Raw genomic sequence first — 19,648 nt, 5'->3', positions numbered from 1 at the left:
CAAAAATAGAATTTCCGGATAAAATTCAACTTCAAATTTATAACGAAAGAAATTTTTTTGCTCGGGAATTAATAACGAAGATAGAAATTTGTTTTTTTTTTTTTCTTTTTATAAGATTCATGAGAATTACAACGAGACAATAGTCAATAAACTTAGACAATAGATGCTTCAAGTACACAGTGAGGAAAAAATAAGTCAACGATCGCTCATCATTTTTTCATTTGCATCGGATTTGTTTAATTATAAAACTTCAAACGCGACACACATTTATCACTTAATATTTTTTTTTTCATTTTTTCAAGTTTTTTTTTCTATTACACTGTTACATGTTATATTATGTATGTACGAATGTATAAAACCTCGATACTACTAAATTGGAACAATTACAAATCACTGAGTATTCATCAAGTACTCAATGGTATTCTTAGAAATATTACATTACAATTTTTTTATTAATTTTTTTTTTTTTTTTTTTCCCGTATTTTAGTATAAATTTAACACTGATCAAGCTTCCAAGCGTCTATGCAAATCCTCGAAGACGTAATATTTAACTTTTGCATTTGATTATTCATATAACTATCAGATGTTAATTTTTTGTGAGTCTTTAACTTAAAATTAAAATTTTTTCAACCAAAAATTTAATATCAATATAAATTACTAAAATTAAAATTAAAAAAAAAAATTAACTAAATATATATATACAGATTCACAGAAAAAAAAATATGTATGTGTACCAGAGTACACAGGTAAGAAGTGAAACTTCTCTATGACGTATCATTTTCCTACTAGTTACTACTTCAAAGAAATTAGGTAAATACGGCTTAAAAAAAATTTTTTTCTATTTTCAATTTTTAAAATTATATTACAAACTTTAATATTTTATTTTATTTTTAAATTATTATTTAATTTATTTTTTTAATTGTTTTTAGAATTAATAATGTTTTCTAGATTTATTCTTTACGTCGCTATACTGAATTTTGATAAAAAAAAAAAAAAAATAATAACATTGCTAGAAAATTTCTCTTATACGTCAGTAAAAAAATTTCACTTAAAAAATATAAACAAATGTATATTAATTACAATTAAAATTTGCAACAAATTTTTTTCCTAAAAAAAAAAATATAAATGTTTAACATCTGATAATTGAAACAAAAAAATTAGATAAAAAAAATAATCTTACACAAAAAGCATGACATAACATTAAACATCCGTCTTCAAAGCAACAAAAAAAATTTCTCGAGCATCACGCGATAAATATTCCCACAAAAACTTAAAAAAAAAAATATTTTTAAATTCTAGTCAAAAATTTAACTCTAGCTCCAAAATTCGTTAAAAAATTTCTTCACTCATTAAATTCTTCATCTTGGGTTTAATCCTTTTTAATATTTTTATTCTCATCATTGTCTTCATAACAATAATAATAATAATAATAATAATAATAATAATAATAATAATAATAATAATAATAATCATCATCATCATCATTATTATTAATCTTTATTTTATTTAAAGGACAATAAATTGCCTAAACACATTTGCATTGTTACGATACTTGGAGGCAGTTATTATGCGTCATTATTTAAAGACCAGCATTACTATAAAAAATTTTTTTTAATCTCAAATGTGGTCAGACATCAAATCACCAAAAAGGGCAATTGACTATTCATTTTCACAATACCAATTTGTATAAATGGCACATATAATGATAACTATTGTCCACATTTGCTTGACCGAAGCATTTCGTCAGACTAAGTACTCGAATTATTATTATTATTGTTATCATTTATTATTTTGTTTAATAATAACCTTGACGACTTTCAATATCAAACCATCGACAGCTAATCACTTTAGTCTACTTTATTATTTTATTTTTTAATTTATTATTTCGGGACAAACGTTCTATGCCTGAGTCTGCTTTTTTTTTTTCTTTATTTACAAGAATTTCAGATGCACTGACATGTTTCTTTTTTGCTATGGATTGTCCATAAAATTGGTTTATGAGTAAAAAGTACTCTTGGTTTGGTTTACTTAATCACTCAATCATTATAATTATTAATATCATTATTAAAATTATAAAACGATTTACATTAATATTAAAATCGTTTTATTTACTTAATCGTCATTTATAATTATCATTTTTCTTAATTAGACGGAATGGTATAAGCAAATAGATTATATATCACCGCCGTGCATCGATATCTACTTCTATTAAAAAACCAGATACGATTGGCATGGCACAACCTAAAACATGTCTTTTTATTATTTTTATCAAATAACTTTACTATTGATTTAATATAGTTAATTTACAAATTTTACCTTTTGTTTTTATTTCTATTACTTATCAACTTTAATGCTGATGTATGCATTTTTTTTTTAATTTTTTTAGTGTAAATAAATTGCAAAAAAAAAATTTTAGACGCTAAAAAATTATTCGCAACTTACATACTAAAAATTAGTATTTTAAATAAATTAATAAAACCGTCAATAATATTTTAGTATTTTATATGACACCATGATTGACTCGTTGTTATAACTCGACCGTTGATAATTAATTTAAAAAATTTTTGACGCTTCAAATTATGACCGATTTTTTAACCCAGTACAATTGGACTAGTGCAAATTTATTTGCTTTGTATATTTTAATGATTATTATTAGTATTAGTATTAGTATTATTATTAAAAGAGGATTAAGACCTCTCTGATTTAAAAATGTACTTTTTTCATTAATATAGATCCTAATTTGTTGTATATTGATAGTGATAGTCCATTACTAAACCATGACGATAGCTTCTTTGTCACAGAAAAGAAAGGGATACTGATCGATCATCGTTTGAACAACGTCCTCCAAATAAGGTCTCATGGCTTCAAATCTACCCAAGTCGTTAAATTCTATTGGCAATAACGTCGGCCACCAACAAATTGCCAAATTTTTACTATCCATGCTATTTAACTTACAGTTCTCAGCCACCCTGTAAACATTTTTTTTTAATTAATTTCATTAAATATAACAATTAAAAATAACAATAAAAAAAAAAAAATAAAGAATAATTACTTTACGAAATGTTGAAATATAAATTTCAAAACATCAAAATTAACTGGATTTAATTGATTAAGCATTGATCGTAAGGCGAGTAATCTACAGCTAGGATCTTCCATATTCATACCCGTTGCAGACATTGGCTTACTTGTACCCCTTGCACCTAATTAAAAAAAAAAAAAAAAAAAAAAGAAATTATTTTTATTATTTGATTCTTCAGAAATTTGTTAATTTTTTTTATAACTAAAATATTACATATTATATTTTTGATTTCATTTTATTTCTAATGATGTCAGAATAAAACTGACCAAACGTCACTTGTTAAAATAAATTAAATAAAAAACATAACATTATTTTGGTCTACAACATCCTGATTTAGATTAATTATAAAATAATACATACCAGAGATATTTTCTAATTCAATCATACGTTCCTTGTCAATAAGTGGTGGTAATCGCTTTGAAAAGAAGTCCTTGAGTGCTGTTGCAACTGCGTTTACCGGAATGTCCAATAGATGTATGTCAACATTACCATCTGAAACAATAGAATTGGGATCATATGAATTAATTTATTTATTTTAGAATGTTCAACTTCAGCTTTGTAACAACATTATACATAATCTTTAATGACATTGAGGGATTTACTAGACCAAATACTTTGAAACTAAACATCTAAAGGTTTATTATTCGACTTCCTATTGTACAATTCATGAATTTAATCTTTGGAATTAATTGTGTCGAAAAATACTAAAATTTGTTTCTCCAAAGCCCTTTTACTCTATTCAATTATTGTTTCAGGTAAAACTTACAAAAGAAAAAATAGCATAAAGGTTTTAACATTTAATTATAATAATTAAAACTATATACATAAAGATCGTGGTTAATTATTCCTACTTTCCGTAAAACGCTATATAAACATCAAAGGTCTCAGTTCATTTAATAATAAAAAGTAAATTATAATTATTAATTAAATACTTTTACTGTAAATTGTAAAGAAAAGTCTTTTGTAATTTTTTATATCGAGTAATAATTTAGTTTGATTTAAAATTCTAAATATATTATGCCATAAAATAAGTAAAAATCAATACTGAGAAATTTTTAAACAGTTAAAAAACAATAAATCATTTGAAAATAAGTGTTATATCTTGCAAATTATTCTATGTATTATTTTTAGATTGTTTGCTGTCATTATTGCACTTCGCGGTTATAAACAAAAACAGTTGTAATTTATTTAATCGTAAAACGTTGCCAAACTTTATTTCAAAACAGAATACGGAAGTGAATTTAATAAAACACCACAGGGTTCTACCTACAAACTTTAATATCTTTTTTATCTGTCCAGTAACCTACTTTTTTTATAGTATCATCAAATGAATTTTCCATTAGTTTAGATATGAATTATTCGATTGAAATTTTATTTACATTCTTTTTAGAATTTTCTATATAATTTTTCAGTTCTTATTGTTTACGCAGATTTCGTAAAAATGTAGATGAAATTTCCTTTAATTTTACCAATAAAAAATTTACTCCACAAGTTATTGGAAAAAAAAATAAAAATAAAAAAATTACCTTCTTCGAATTTCTGGAAAAGTAACTCAACATGAGCCCGATTTCCAGGAACCCTGTAAATTCCCTCAGAATCCAACCCCTCTTCTTCAATAAACCGCACGCATTTTTCCAAAAATAAAGGTATCCGGTTAGTTTCACTCTGTGCGAAATCTTCAATGAGTGACAATTGACTTTGGCCCGTTAAAGAGACACCAGCGCCTCCAGTACCACCAGGTCCTTTGGTTTGTTTAATTTTCTCCTGCTTCTTCTTCTCGCGCTCTCGTTCTTTTTCAGCATGTTTTTTGAGCTTCTCCTCTTTCTGCCTTCGCTTTTCCAACTTCTCGTCCTCTTTAGCCTTTTGCTTGTCCTTCTTGCGCGTCAGCTTGTCACAGTCCTTACCCTTCGTTAATATTCCAAACTGTAATTTTAACACTCTCATTTTACGCTCTAACTTTACGCATTAATTATCCAACAAAGATACCAAAATAATAAAATACTTACACTGGGTGAATTAATTTCCCGAGGTGAAGAGACGTCCAGACTGGATTCATCATCTGCAATAAAATTTACAATTATTAGGATAAATTTATAAATAATTAATTCATGCAGAGATGCAATTTACAAGGGAACAAAAATAATAATAATATTAATAGTAATTAATAACAATAAAATATTAATATTAAAATAATAAAAATTGAATTTTTTTTTTTTTGTCACTAATGATTACAATTCAATTGAATTTTTATTTTAATTTTATTTTGGGACTCACAGGACACACTGAACATATCCTGAGTCACATGTTTTAGGTTGAAGGGATGCTGCAGCGTAGCCGCTGAATTTCCAAATCTCTTTCTCACACTAACCGCACCGGCGTGTTTATTTGGTTTTAATCTTGATCTTGTACCGTGCTCTGGTTCACTTGACTCAGAACTATCTGGTGTTTCACTTGATACTATTGAATATATAATAATAATAATAGATTGACTATACTATCTTGGGTAACTTTATGTCATTCAAGCAACACATAGATAGTCATAGATATTTACATTAATACATAACATTTATACTCTGTTATATACACAGTAATAGCATTCATTTACAATAACTATTTATATATTATTATATATATATATATATATATATATATATATATATATATATATATATATATATCGTATATTATGTATGCATAATGTTATTTAATATAATGTATACTATAATACAAGAGGTAGCTAATTATCTTACCGCGTTCAGTTGGATCGATGCGCCAATTCTTGTCGTCCTTGGTGAAATTGATACCAATGCTACCATCACCACTGACCATACTAGCTAGAGAAGGTACTTTTGGAGTTGCCACCGGTATTGCGGTACGTTTCTTACGTGTCCGCTTGTAACTCGAGGGTTTTTTATTCGTCTTGCTGAGAGCGTCTGCCCGCTGACGCTCTAGTGAACTCCACTCCGAGTCGGAATCGCTGTATGCTGTTGACAAACAAATAAAAATTTACCATATTTGCATAATAAAATTATATCGCATCTAGATTTATAAAAAATTGCTGGATAATTCATCTTTAAAGAATTAATATCAGAAATAATGAGCTTTCAGATAAAATTACTACATAAAGATAAAAAAAAATTTTCATTTTTTTTTTTTTTTTTGTTAATAATTTATTTAAATCAGTCAGTTTTATTCTGACATCATCAGAAATTAAATGAAATAAAAAATATATCATTTTGCCTGCAACATCCTGATTTAAATTAATTATTATAGAATTTAGACCTGATTAGAGCAATAATAATTGTTTTTTTTTTAATGCTTAAAGCTCGTTATTTCAGTTTCAATTTTTTACGTCATCTATTGGGAAAAGGATAAAAAAAATGTCAGCTGTGAAAATTCATACAAAGGTCGTGGAATGCCTAAATTATTTAAAATCTATAGTTGAAAACTTTGAAATATAACTTATTGAATAGTGATATTGGAAAATAGACTGAAGCAATATTGAAAAATTTTTATATGACGATTAAAAATAAAATGAGATAACAGCCTTTTTAGTAACTGCAAAACTAAAATCGATGGACGAATTATCAACAATTTTATCTATTGATTAACTTTTCAAATAAAAGAAACTTACAAGGTTGACCTTTTTCACGTCTATGCCGTAATTTAGATTTATTATTCGAAATAGAATCCTGTACAAGAGCGTACGCATACTCTCCCTCGTAAGCCGGATAAAGATTAGTCACAACGTCTTTGGGATGAGCGTACTCAAGATCTACTAGTTCCGGAGTAGCTAGCGGCGCATGGCCCATCATTTTCGAACCATGCTCCATTTTTTCTCCAACACTCATACGTGCTATCGCATCCGTCACGTTAGAAAAGTCTTTTAAATTTATTTTACCCGGTTGTTTTAACGTTTGGCTGTTGCCTTTCGGTCGTGACTTTGTCTGCGAGATGTTTCTACGGCCTGTAGTAAATGCTCGGTGCGAGTACGTGTTTGATACTCCATCGTGATGCATATTGAATGTATCTTTCACCCATCCTATTCAAAAATAAATAAATTACGATTTAAATAAATAAAAAGCCCAAGTTTACATTAAATATAACTATTTCTTTTTATATTATTAAACAAATAAATAAACAAACAAACCTGTTAACTTATTAGCAAAGTCCCCGCCTTTGAGTAACTCACGTTCTCTTTCTTCCCGATGAAAATCAACTTGACTGTAAATATCACTGTCATCGCTAGGTGTGGCCCGATGATCATTAAATTGTTCATTCAATACTGTATCACCGAGTTCACCATCAGGCGTCAATTGCTCGTACGACTCCGATCCACTTCTGAAAGTTACAGACATACTGCTTTTCATTAGATTTTTAGATTACAATAAATCAGTTATTTTTAATAATTAATAACTAGCACCCTTGCAGTCACTATAAAAATTAAAATTGTGCTTTATTAAATAATGACTTTTGTTAAATTGCACTGTACTTTCTTAAATGTTGACATTTTTAAAGATATAAGCTCATTCCGATGTTACACTCATCAAGAGCTTTCATTTGAGTACCCACATGCATTTTTTATATATTTTTCATATATACATTTATATAATATATATAAATATATAAAATATATGAAAAATTGATATGGGTACTTAAATGAAAAGTCTCAATGAGTATAATGTCAGGATGAGCTTCTAAATCTAAGCTCATATTTTTTTTTTAATAAATTTAACCCACAAAAGTTCAAAATTGGAACAAACTGTATCTTTCAAGGGTTAAAAAAAAGCAATAAAAAATTAATTTCAACAAACTTAAATAAATTATAACTACCTTCAATAAATAAATAAAATTATTTGTAGATGCCTTACCCATCGTCTGGAGTCTGAAGATGATAACTCTCATGCCTTGGTGGCGGCATCGGATGTAATGCTGAGTATTCCAAAGTACCTTCACCACTGTCATTTAAATTACCGGGTTCTTCCATATTAAACGCTTGCTCGATTTCGGGTTTTTTTTCCCAAACTTCCTTGAAGAATGGCGTATAAAATGCCGCTGTAAATAATTGATTAATTTATTTATTTATAATTTATAATAAATATATTTTTGATAAAAAAAATTTTTTATTTCAACAGAAGCAATAGAATGTAATTAGTTATTACTTTTTTGTTGACAACTAGAAGCTGAAGTCATGAAATGCGCTTGAAGTCGGTCTGCGGTTGCGTTTCCTTCAGTGATAAGCATGTGAGATAGATCATTACTGAAGAAAGCATTTGCACCGCCGGTGTCCGTTACTGCCATTATTTGAATTGGTAGATTTGGGATGTTCATTGAAAATGCGCTGTTATAGACATACAACAAGAATTGTTAATTTTTTTCGGTTTAATTAATTAATAAAATTTAATTTTTAGTATCATCAATTGTAAGCTTGACAAAAAAAAATTGGTGAAACATTGTGATTAATTTTGATATTAAAAATTAAATAAAAAAAAAATAAATAAAATAAAATATACTTGAGAGTTGCTAAAGAAGCTTTTCTTTTAGTTGAGTAAACTAAAATAAAGCCATGAACCAATTCATCACGAAATGCATTAGCACCGTGAAAGCTCGATATAATAACTTCAACACGTCGCTTAGAGTCTCCGAGAAATGTTTCGAGAACAATTGACTTTTCACCGCTTAAAAAACAACACTGATGGCTTAATAGAGGACCCAGAACATTTTCCACAGAGTAAGGATCACCGCAAAACATACACATTATTATTCTGTGTAACAGAGAGACAAAAAAATTACAATCAATATATTAATCTATGAATATTAATTACTAATTAGCCACATTGATAATTATAGTTGATAATTGACCTGATATCGGGTTCCAGGCATTCAATAACACTTTGGTAAATATTTAAAAAACCAGCACGATGATTAATCGACTGTATGAGCTGCTGAAGGGCCTCTTTGACTAATGAGTGAGGAAAGCGCTTATCTGGCTCCAAATCTTCGACACAGACATCGATGAACGGACACTGTAAACTGTCAGCTAAATTTTGCCCCTCCTCCCGTAGTCTCATCGCCTCCATTTCGTCAATAGTTATGTCAGGTACGAACATTATTACTATTGGTAATCCCTGAAATGGCAATCGATCTTCCTGCTCCAAATTTGAAAGCAATGTTTTTTCCAACGACAACCGAATGTATTCAAATGAGTCTTCATTTGCGTAGATACAGAATGAACCTACAATGAATAATTGTTTCGTTATTGTAACATTTATAAATAAATCTACCAAAAAAAAAAAATGTATATATATATATACATATATATCGTTATGAAATAAAACACCCTAATGTAACGTTGATGTTATTGTTTTTGTTTCTATAAAATTACATAATGACATTGCTCTTCAATCAGTATACAAGCATAAATTAATGACTCACCATGTGGCATAAAATCCGACGTTGTAAATGAATTGTGCGGTAATCCAACGTCACCGTCAATAACTCGATAACCGAGTGTATATAACTGACAATCAATTTCCACTTCATCGTCATCTGTTTGCATTTTTATTTCCTGAGCGAATTCACTTCCAAGTCCATTGCTACCTAGTATTACTAAATTTAATTGATTATTTTCGGATGTTAATTGCCATTGACTGCTGTGATTCCATGATGACGGTCTATAAATAAATAATTCATTAGATTAATAACTAATAGTTTCCTCTAAGACGCTATTTATTATTATTAAACATCCAATTAATATAAACTAGTTTAATTTCACTTAAATCCTATTTTAAATGAAAATTTAATTGATTTAAAAGTTTAATACGTCTTTAATAGAATTTTAATAAAGTTTAATCTCTAGATAATCTTTCACTAAAAAAAATATTTCAACTATTTAATAATTCAATCGATTACTTTTAAATATTTTATTTTTATGATTAAAATTTCCGTTGATTCATAGAAAAATATATAATTAATATTATTTATTTATTTCTGATGATTGAATTAAATAAATAAAAAAATAAAAAATAAAAAAATTGTTCAATCTTCAGCCACACATGAGTAGTTTTTTTTTTTTTTTTTTTTTTTTTTTATTGTACTATGTATTATTAATTATTGAAAAAATTAGTTAACATTTTTCAATAGAAATAAAAAAAAAAAATAATATACCTGTGAGCCTTAGTGCCGAGTATTCTTTCAATAAGAGCATCCATGCAGTTAGGAAATGCTGGACAATGTTCTCTAATTGGACAATGAACGAAGCCAAGATGTTGGAAAAGCATCAATTTTCTATCCTGATCAAGTCTATCCAATGTCTTGTACCTTTTGAAATAATAATGAAAACATAATTAGTAGTTTATAAAATAACAATGATTAAATACTACAAGGTGCAATTAAATAATTATCAAAAAATTACTAGAATTATATTATGGAATTACCTAAAGTCGTCTATTAAAGCGTCTGTTATTTCCTTAATATCATCTTGCGTAATAGTGCCAGACGGAGCTATGCTTTTAAAGTGATAAAACAAATCCGCGTGCTCGAGTAAGAGTTCCTGGTAAATATAAAATATTTAATAAATATAAATATAAACAATAAACAATAAAAAAATATATAAATATTTTTATACTTGAAAATTATGTTTAGCTCTTTCAATTATTTCCTTCTGATGTTGCTCGTAAATTTCTTGACAATCATGATGAGAAAGTGCTTCAAAACATTCGCGACCCATGAACAGTACTCGTACTTCTGACAAATGTTTTCCAGGCGTTACGTACCCAGTTTCCTCTAGCAATTGTTTAAATTGCTTTTTCCATCTGATAAAAAAATATTATGTATAAAAATATAAATATATACATAAATACCAGATATTAAAACTTTCAAATCATTTTTTACTTCAATGCTTTACAATTTATTTTTTCGTTATAATATCAAGTTAGTTTCCTAAGCATGCTATTAGTGAGACAAATAATTAATTAAATTAAAGCAATTATTTAACTAACAAATTACCTCTTTGGAAGTCTGCTCAAAGAAACGCCACCCAAAATAAAGCAAAAGCATTATTATATATTTTTTTATTACTATAATTATAATTAATAATAAATATTCATTTGATAAAATAATAAGTAATTAAAAAAAAAACATAATTACTCTAATCGTCTTTGTTCCTGTTGCAGAGCGTTGATGTGATTTTTAAAGACTGTCTCAGCTTCCGGTGTCTCAAGAACTTCATATGGAATTTTTGAGGTATTATTTTCACCAAAGTCATAATCGATCCACGATATGTCTTCAGGACATTCGTAGAAGTGTTGATGAAAATCTGGATGTTCTTTTATAAATTGTTGTACTGTTGACCATTCTCTATTAAATTTAAAAATTATTTACTTCAATAAAATATATTAATAAATATTATGCTTCATATTTATTTTTATTGCTAAATAAATTTAGGAGGTGAAATTTTATCGCTTGAAGTCTTTATAATAAACGATTAATTTTAAATGAATTTTTTTATTGCTACTAAAAAAATTAAATAATAAAACTTACTCATTAATAAGACTGGAAATGTCAGGACAAATTTCATGAAGAATATCTGGCAACATATCTAAATACCCTTGTATTTTTTTGGCTATTTGTTCATCCTTCAACTTTTTAATATGTCGCCTGAATAGCCTCTGCGTAGCGTCGATACCAAACAATTCAACAAAGTTATTAAACTCTTTGTGCTGAGCAAGTTTTTTCGAAGCTTGTGACCATAGCGCGCGGTAATCCGTAACATGTATACGTATTAATCTTTGCAAAGATTCTGTCGAAGCATCTAACAGCTCTTTTCTTAATCTAGCGGCTTCACTAAAAGGTATTATCTTACTCCTAACTTTAGTTTTATCAATAATTTGTGCCAAGACTAGAAATGCAGCATCAATATTTATATTCTCGTGAGATGATGTTTCGACAACAGAAATAGAACTCTTGTACTCTTTGCGTGATATTAATTTTTCAGCCTCCTTTACGTACTGCTCATTAGCGTCATCGTTTTTGGTAGTCACTAATAAAATTGGTTTTTTAGTTTTTATCAAATTATTCAGAATGTTCGATACTATTTCTATTTGTTTCTCTATTGAACGATTCGGTACCACGCTAACGTCAAATACACATAAAAAACCATCGATATTTAATTTACCATCAGGCAATACTTTTTGTTCGTACTCTTTCTCTATTCCTAATTGATTCTTACAAATGTACATTAATTTTTCAGCGCTGGTTATTTTAGTAGCAGCGCATCGCTTGGCATACGGCTCCATTTTCCCGCCTTTGAATGGTTGAAATGATGCATCGTCTATGAATTCTGATTGTTCTATTACTTGAAATTGATACTCTGTTCCATCTTCAGCAACTTTTGTCACTTCTCCCCAGTATAAAAAGTGATCATTATTTACAACACGACCACTGAAATCCGACTGGAAAAAAAAAATAATCATTTATTTAATAAATACATGCATTATTCAAACTCTTAAGATACCATTTATATAACTACAAAAACTGTACTAGAAATATAATTCCGGCTAAAAAAATTAATCGATTTTTTTTTTTTTAGTACTATGGTCTGTTTTTGATGGGCAATTCCGATTTATAGCACTTTACGCAGAGCCTTTTTATAGGCGGATTCAGAAAGTTAAATATAATAGTGGTGAAAAAATCGAGGGATATAGTAGGGTGGGTCAAAAAAATCGAATAATTTATGTTTGACTTTATACTCTGAAAAATAGGTTCGTAGACACCTAAAAAGAATTCTCTCCAAGTATAAGCTCTTAATTATAACGGGAAGGTCCTCCGCTTTGCGGGTTTCTATTTTTTTCGAATAATCAGATAAAAAAATTTATATCTCGCTTCCAACTGCTTGGAAAAATATTCCGTGGCATAGATTTTGTGAGAAATTGAATGCTTTACAAAAAAGGTCTCTTATGACTTTTTCAAAAACTCAACCGATTAAAAGATAATCATAGTTGAAGTTTGGCTATTTTAAGGAAAATATTCGTTTTTATTATGAATTTTATAAGTCGATGAAAAAAATTATTTCGGATTGCGGAACTCATGATTTTGTAGGAAATTTACTGCTCTACAAAAATGGTCTCTTATGATTTTTGATTAAGTGAAGCCGTTACGAGATATTCATCGTCAAACATTAACGAATATCAATATTTCCAGTTTTTGATCAATAATTCGATAAATTTTAATTTAAACTATGAGTTTCAGGAAAATTTACATAAATTTGAGTTTCGATCGATAAAGAAATGTTATAATAAGTTAGATAAAGAATTATTGGAATTATCATTGATTTTCCTTGGAGAAATGCCTCAAGAAAAGATTTCTTTCAAACGTCCTGGTGCTGTTCATCATGCTAGATGGATGGCTAAGGCCATTTATAGTTTGAAAATGTATCTATTCAGAGATGAATTCAAACTCTCTCAGAAAGAATTGCATGGTCTTCGTCATTTCTGTATTTTTATAGTCACATTGTATTTAAAAGCTTGGTTTTCATCAACTTCTGCAACAACTGCTGCTTATCATGACTTGCAGTTTATGAAAAATTTATTGGAGTACAAACATATCAATCCTTTGATTTCTTCAGCTACGTGTGAAAAAATGATTTCGCACTTATGGTATTTGAGCGATGAACTTGCCATTTTATCACTGTTTGACGATGGCGTTCCATTAGAAGTAAAAAAAAGTATTGTTGAAGCTGTTAATACTCGTGAAGGTACAGATTCTAAAGCTAAAAGATTTGTAATTGCTAAAAAAGATTTGAATTCATTGGCGCAGAGAACTCTGAGTGACTTTGTGTCTAAAAAGTCATTAAATCTTTTCAAAATCTTCGATCTACCGTATGACTTTCTTGATGTCGATGTTGAATTATGGCCTACTAATGAGAGTTATCTCGAAAATAAAGAATACTTTCAACAACTAAAAGTTGTCAATGATTCAGCAGAGCGAGCTGTTGCATTAGTTAGTGAATATAATCAATGCTTGACAAAAATGAAGAACAATTCCAGTACTTATTGCAAGTTGTCAAAGAACATCAAAAACATTCCCAAATTGTAATAAAAGAAATTATTTATAGTAATAGCGTACTGTTATGTTAAAAATATAGACAATTATATTGCAATTGATAATTCAATAAAAAATTTATCTATAAAAAAGTTAAATACTGGTTGTTTCTCACTTGATTCAATACTTTTCATATTAAATTTGACAAAGAAATATGTCATTCACTTCAAATTAAACTAATCATTGGCTATATGTCGAAAAAAATGCTCTAATTTCTTGTTTTAATGCAATCAAACAAGCTCAAGACTGAAAACAATATTAAAAAAATTGTTTATAACATTTCTTTATCGATCGAAACTCAAATTTATGAAAATTTTCCTGAAACTCATAGTTTAAATTAAAATTTATCGAATTATTGATCAAAAACTGGAAATATTGATATTCGTTAATGTTTGACGATGAATATCTCGTAACGGCTTCACTTAATCAAAAAATCATAAGAGACCATTTTTGTAGAGCAGTAAATTTCCTACAAAATCATGAGTTCCGCAATCCGAAATAATTTTTTTTCATCGACTTATAAAATTCATAATAAAAACGAATATTTTCCTTAAAATAGCCAAACTTCAACTATGAATATCTTTTAATCGGTTGAGTTTTTGAAAAAGTCATAAAAGACCTTTTTGTAAAGCATTCAATTTCTCACAAAATCTATGCCACGGAATATTTTTCCAAGCAGTTGGAAGCGAGATATAAATTTTTTTATCTGATTATTCGAAAAAATAGAAACCCGCAAAGCGGAGGACCTTCCCGTTATAATTAAGAGCTTATACTTGGAGAGAATTCTTTTTAGGTGTCTACGAACCTATTTTTCAGAGTATAAAATCAAAAATAAATTATTCGATTTTTTTGACCCACCCTAGGATATAGTTTTTGTTTCATTTTTCATCGTTAGTATCAACCATAAACACTAAAGCACATTAAAAATAATCGAAATAGCTTCTAAGGATCTCAAAATGTCGATATTACAGAAAATTGAATTTTCAAATGTTTAAATGAAATTAACAATATTGAATTTTAATTTAAAAAATAACTATAGAATATAAAAAATTATTTTATTTTTATTTCCAGTAAAAATATTTTTAAATTAATGATTGCAAAGTATTTTTAGATTGTTTCCTCTATTTGGAAAGAAAATAAAGTCATTTGCACTAGTATTAGAAAAAAAAAAATAATAAAGATTAAAAAATAACATTTAGAGAGAATTCAAAGCCAATGCTGCGTATGATTGCAGCTAGAAATTAATTGTTTTTTTTTTTTTTTTTTTTTTTTGAAAAATGTGCAGAGGTTCATTTTAAATTACGGAAAAATTTAGAAAACTTAGGAGTCATTTCAAAATTAATTCCAAAATATATAATTAAACATTTATTTTAATTGAGTTTTAAGTCATGATAAAATATTGACACAAGTGTATAATACTCTAGTAGACTTAATCATAATTAACAATCAAATATCATAAAACATAAAAATATTAACGTTAAAAATAAATAAAGAGTTTAAATGTAAATTGAAACGTCAATAAAACAATGACTGGACATTTTAAATTAATTTGTCCATCAATTACCTTTTGTTGAAATACCTTTTTCTATAAAATATCGATGTCGCTAATTACAGTTTGGTGATATTGAATGAATCGTGAAATTGACAAAGAAGTAATGAATTATTTCAATAAGTTATTGTTATACCGTGATAAAACATAACTACACTACTGATTTCAAATATTAATACTATTAAGTGTAACCAAGTACATTACATTGTTTGATAATACAATGCATGAGCCGTGCTATGTCACACGATTAATCAAGTAATTCATCAGAATTTTGAATTAAAATTTATATTGATTAAAGATTTATTTATTTTTCACTTCAATCAGCCAAGAAATTTACATGATGGATATTGAATTAATTCATCATCATTATATTTAAAAAAAAAATTCAGTCAATATTTTACCGACTTAAAAAATGAAAAATAAATAATTCTACTCCAAAAATTATACTAAAAAAAAAATTAATAAATTAATGTGATTATTAATTACCTGTGATAAAACAGAAATATGATCAACACTATAGTCATCGCTAAGTGATCTCATAAATCGATTGCAAAGACATGACTTCCCAACTCCAACTTGTCCTTTGTCTTTTTCAGTACCAGACAAACCAACGACCGCAATGTTAATACACTTAACATTATCACTTTTACGTGCCATGTTAAAACTCATTTGTTGTTATAACAATAATAATTATTATAATAATTTTTTTCAGCTTAATTTAATTAGCTAGCTGTTTATAATTAGCAAAATTACTATCACTCGCCACTGGATTTCAATGTTAACTCTCTTAGACACAATATGGCCTTCAATCTTCTGGATTCCTGCACATCCCAACAATTATTGTTAACTCTCAAGTCTTTGCAGCTTTAACTATCTTTGGTCGTTGTGTTACAATCTTTATATAAAATTTAAAAAAGTCCCTTTTGGCAACATTTTTGCCATTTTATTTTTCTAAAATCACTACTCTAATAGTAATATTATTATTATTAATTTTATTATTTAATATTATTATTATTATTATTAATTTTATGATTAATATTATTGTACCTCATTTTAATTAAATGCCATCACTTAATCCACTCATTAATTCTTGTTCGTAACATCACGTTGATATATTTTAAGAAAATTCGTTGCATTTGTAATTATTATCAATTTTTTATTATATTATTTCTATTATTTAGGTAAATAATTAATTAATCACTATTAAAGAGCACGATTACACGCTTAATAATTATTTAATTTCAAATAATGAGCAATGTGATTTTGAGAATGGCACTGTGTTAATTTACCTGAAATAAAATAATTCAATGTTGTAGTAAAAAAATTCTCATGTATGTTCATTCGTACACAACATATGTTTAATGGAAAATTTTAATTAAAACATTCCATGCATTTATATTCTACAGCTATTACCATTATACTTTAATATTAAATTATGTTAATATTGATTTTGTGGTCGTTATAGCACCTTTTTCTTCTTTTATTGTCGAGGAAAAATAATTTAGATCTAAAGAAATGAATTACATGTTCTACTTAGACTTTTATAGAGAATATAATGCTTTTAAATTAGATCAGATGACTAACAATCGCGCTCCAAAACTCATAGTTTTCATTTATATGGATCAATAATTTTTTTAACGTTCAAGTAGTACTTGTGAGTCAAATAAATAAAAAAAAATAATAATTTTAAATAAAATAAGTACATATTTTATTTAAAATTTAAATTTAGAAAAAAAATTAATTTTTTAACTTATTTAAAATATTTAATTTATTTTTTATTCAACCATAAGCTTCACGCACGGACATACTGAAATTTTCTCTCCAATTTCATCAAATCTAATTTATATTTTCAGACTAAGAAAGTTAGAGTATATAATTAATTTAATACATGCGTTATTTTAATAATAAAGTAATTAATTAAGATAATTTAAACTGTAGAGGTAAATAATTTATTCAATTAGTTTAATGTTTTTGTATTATAATTAGTAATTACACTATAGTAATAGATAAAAAAGTAATATAAAAATTAAAATATTGGTTTTTATTATTAATTAAAAATATTTTTATTAACAATGGTTAATTAATGAAAGAGTTTCAAGTGTAAATTTATAATGGAATATTTTAATTCCAAACTAATTTAAATAATTTTGATTCAATGCATAAATATAATGGAGCGATAGTTAATTTTTTTTTATTAAATTTAAACTGAGGGATAAATAAATTAATTTATCAAAAATTGTTATTTTTAATTATAAAATTAAAAGCGTAGGTTTTGATGAAAGAAAAATAAATAAATTAGTTGTTTGCGTGATTCATAGAAATTTGAATAAAATGAAACGCAATAAAAATTTTCAATCCAAATAAAACTCTATTTTTAAAATAACACGGATGAATTTTTTTTTTTTTTTTTTTTTTTTTTTAGTCGTTTTATGTAATAAATGAATGTAACTGATGGATCGGAAATAATTTATTTTAAAAAAAAAATTGAGCGTCTACAATAATAAAAAAAAAAGAAATAAGTTAAATTTTATAATTAAAACTCAAACAATAAAATTCATTGAAACGTGAATTAATAACAATAGAGTGTAAAAGTCTAATAAAACCGTATTTGACATTTAAAAACCAATATTTCAATAAAGATTTCACGGTCACAATAAAATACCATCGATATTCAATGGCAAATAAAATGAAAATAACTAAAAATAAAGCAACTTGTCAAGCTATAATTACTGATCATAATTACAATGACATTTTTTTATTGTAAAATTTAAATATCGCATGTATTAAAAATCTATCGATTGCTCGGTACACCCAATTTTAAAAAAAATAAATTGGGCAATATTTTCAGAATTAATTCTTGTTAATATAAATGAAAACAATAAAAAATTAATCGAGAAAACCGCTCTTTACTTATTCAATTATTTAAGCCGAATAAAAGGAAGCGTAATTATAATTTACAATTTACTGATAGCGTTTGCATACTCAAATGTGGCTCTAAAAAATATCCTGAAAAAAAAAAAAAACTATTAAAATGACAGGCATGGATAGATCAATATGCTTTTGTACACAACCGTGAAATGTTTCAGTAAAGATACTAATTAATAAATTTTTTTTTTTTTTTTGATAAAAAATAATTCTAAATTTCAACCAAGTGCTCTGAAGTGTCGAGGATTTTTAACGGGTGGTTATTGTTAATAAACAATTGATTAAAATCTGAAAATAAAATAATAAAGTTCTAAAAGAAAAGTTCGATATTGCAATACACTGACCTGTCTGGCACGCCAACCGGCCGTTTTCTTGTTAATTTTTATTTAAAATCCACAATTACTTTATTATTACACTTATTTACCAAAAATAATATTTGTTTAATAAGTCTATAAAACAACAGAACTTCTACTGATGATAGTGCGTTACTGTTTAAGTAATTAATATTTGGATTTATTGTAAATAATATCACGTCAAATGTGTAGATTATTAGTGGTACTGAGCGGAGCCATCTTGCTCTGCTGGGTGGGCTCTCACCATCAGAGCACACCACACTGTGAACTGGGATTTATGTTTTCCTCTCGGTTAGTATAGTACTTCTAGCATTTACTCCATTAATGCCTCCAGTGGAAGTGGGACAGATTTATTCAAAAAACCGAAACAGAATAATATTAAAAATAATTATATATCTCACTCTTCTTCTCGCTCATACTTATCAACGCTCCGAACATTTTGTTATTATTTTATTATTCAATTTAAATTTCGTCTATTTTATTATTCATGCCGTTATTATTTGCTTTTTTAATAATCAAATGTATGTAAATCATTTTATTTACATGACTGGTTAATAATGATAAAAAAAACTCCGGATTTTATGAATGAACCTAATGACCGTGAATTCATTCATGTTAATTTTATTTTTAGGTTATGAAAAT

The 19,648-nt window shown here is 26.8% G+C and overlaps 1 protein-coding gene across 5 annotated transcripts; it reads right to left on the bottom strand.

Annotated features, from left to right (window-relative positions):
• Positions 1–231: 231 nt before the first annotated feature.
• On the bottom strand, positions 232–19,563 carry Rhogapp190 (Rho GTPase-activating protein 190). Of its 5 annotated transcripts, XM_074238845.1 has the most exons (22): positions 18,998–19,560; positions 16,776–17,017; positions 16,215–16,693; positions 11,621–12,531; positions 11,228–11,437; positions 10,707–10,893; positions 10,516–10,631; positions 10,247–10,399; positions 9,515–9,753; positions 8,942–9,314; positions 8,593–8,844; positions 8,242–8,420; positions 7,951–8,134; positions 7,230–7,438; positions 6,714–7,121; positions 5,830–6,063; positions 5,354–5,536; positions 5,086–5,138; positions 4,606–5,002; positions 3,440–3,571; positions 3,053–3,200; positions 232–2,969 (listed from the first exon to the last, which is right to left on the bottom strand). In XM_074238845.1, the coding sequence occupies exons 3-22, from the start codon at positions 16,395–16,397 to the stop codon at positions 2,771–2,773; spliced, it is 4,950 nt and encodes a 1,649-aa protein (XP_074094946.1). In that variant the 5' UTR covers positions 16,398–16,693; positions 16,776–17,017; positions 18,998–19,560; the 3' UTR covers positions 232–2,770. The 5 variants fall into 5 exon arrangements, with proteins under 5 accessions (XP_074094946.1, XP_074094950.1, XP_074094948.1 ...); XM_074238849.1 differs by having other exon boundaries at positions 6,981–7,121; positions 16,215–17,017; positions 18,998–19,563; XM_074238847.1 differs by having other exon boundaries at positions 7,230–7,420; positions 16,215–17,017; positions 18,998–19,559.
• Positions 19,564–19,648: the final 85 nt, after the last annotated feature.

This window comes from Cotesia typhae, unplaced genomic scaffold (genome assembly GCF_013202065.1).
Source record: "Cotesia typhae breed Kobodo isofemale line unplaced genomic scaffold, CoteBio_Ctyphae contig_23, whole genome shotgun sequence".
Lineage (NCBI taxonomy): Eukaryota > Metazoa > Arthropoda > Insecta > Hymenoptera > Braconidae > Cotesia > Cotesia typhae.
This window is presented reverse-complemented; position numbering and strand designations above follow the sequence as displayed.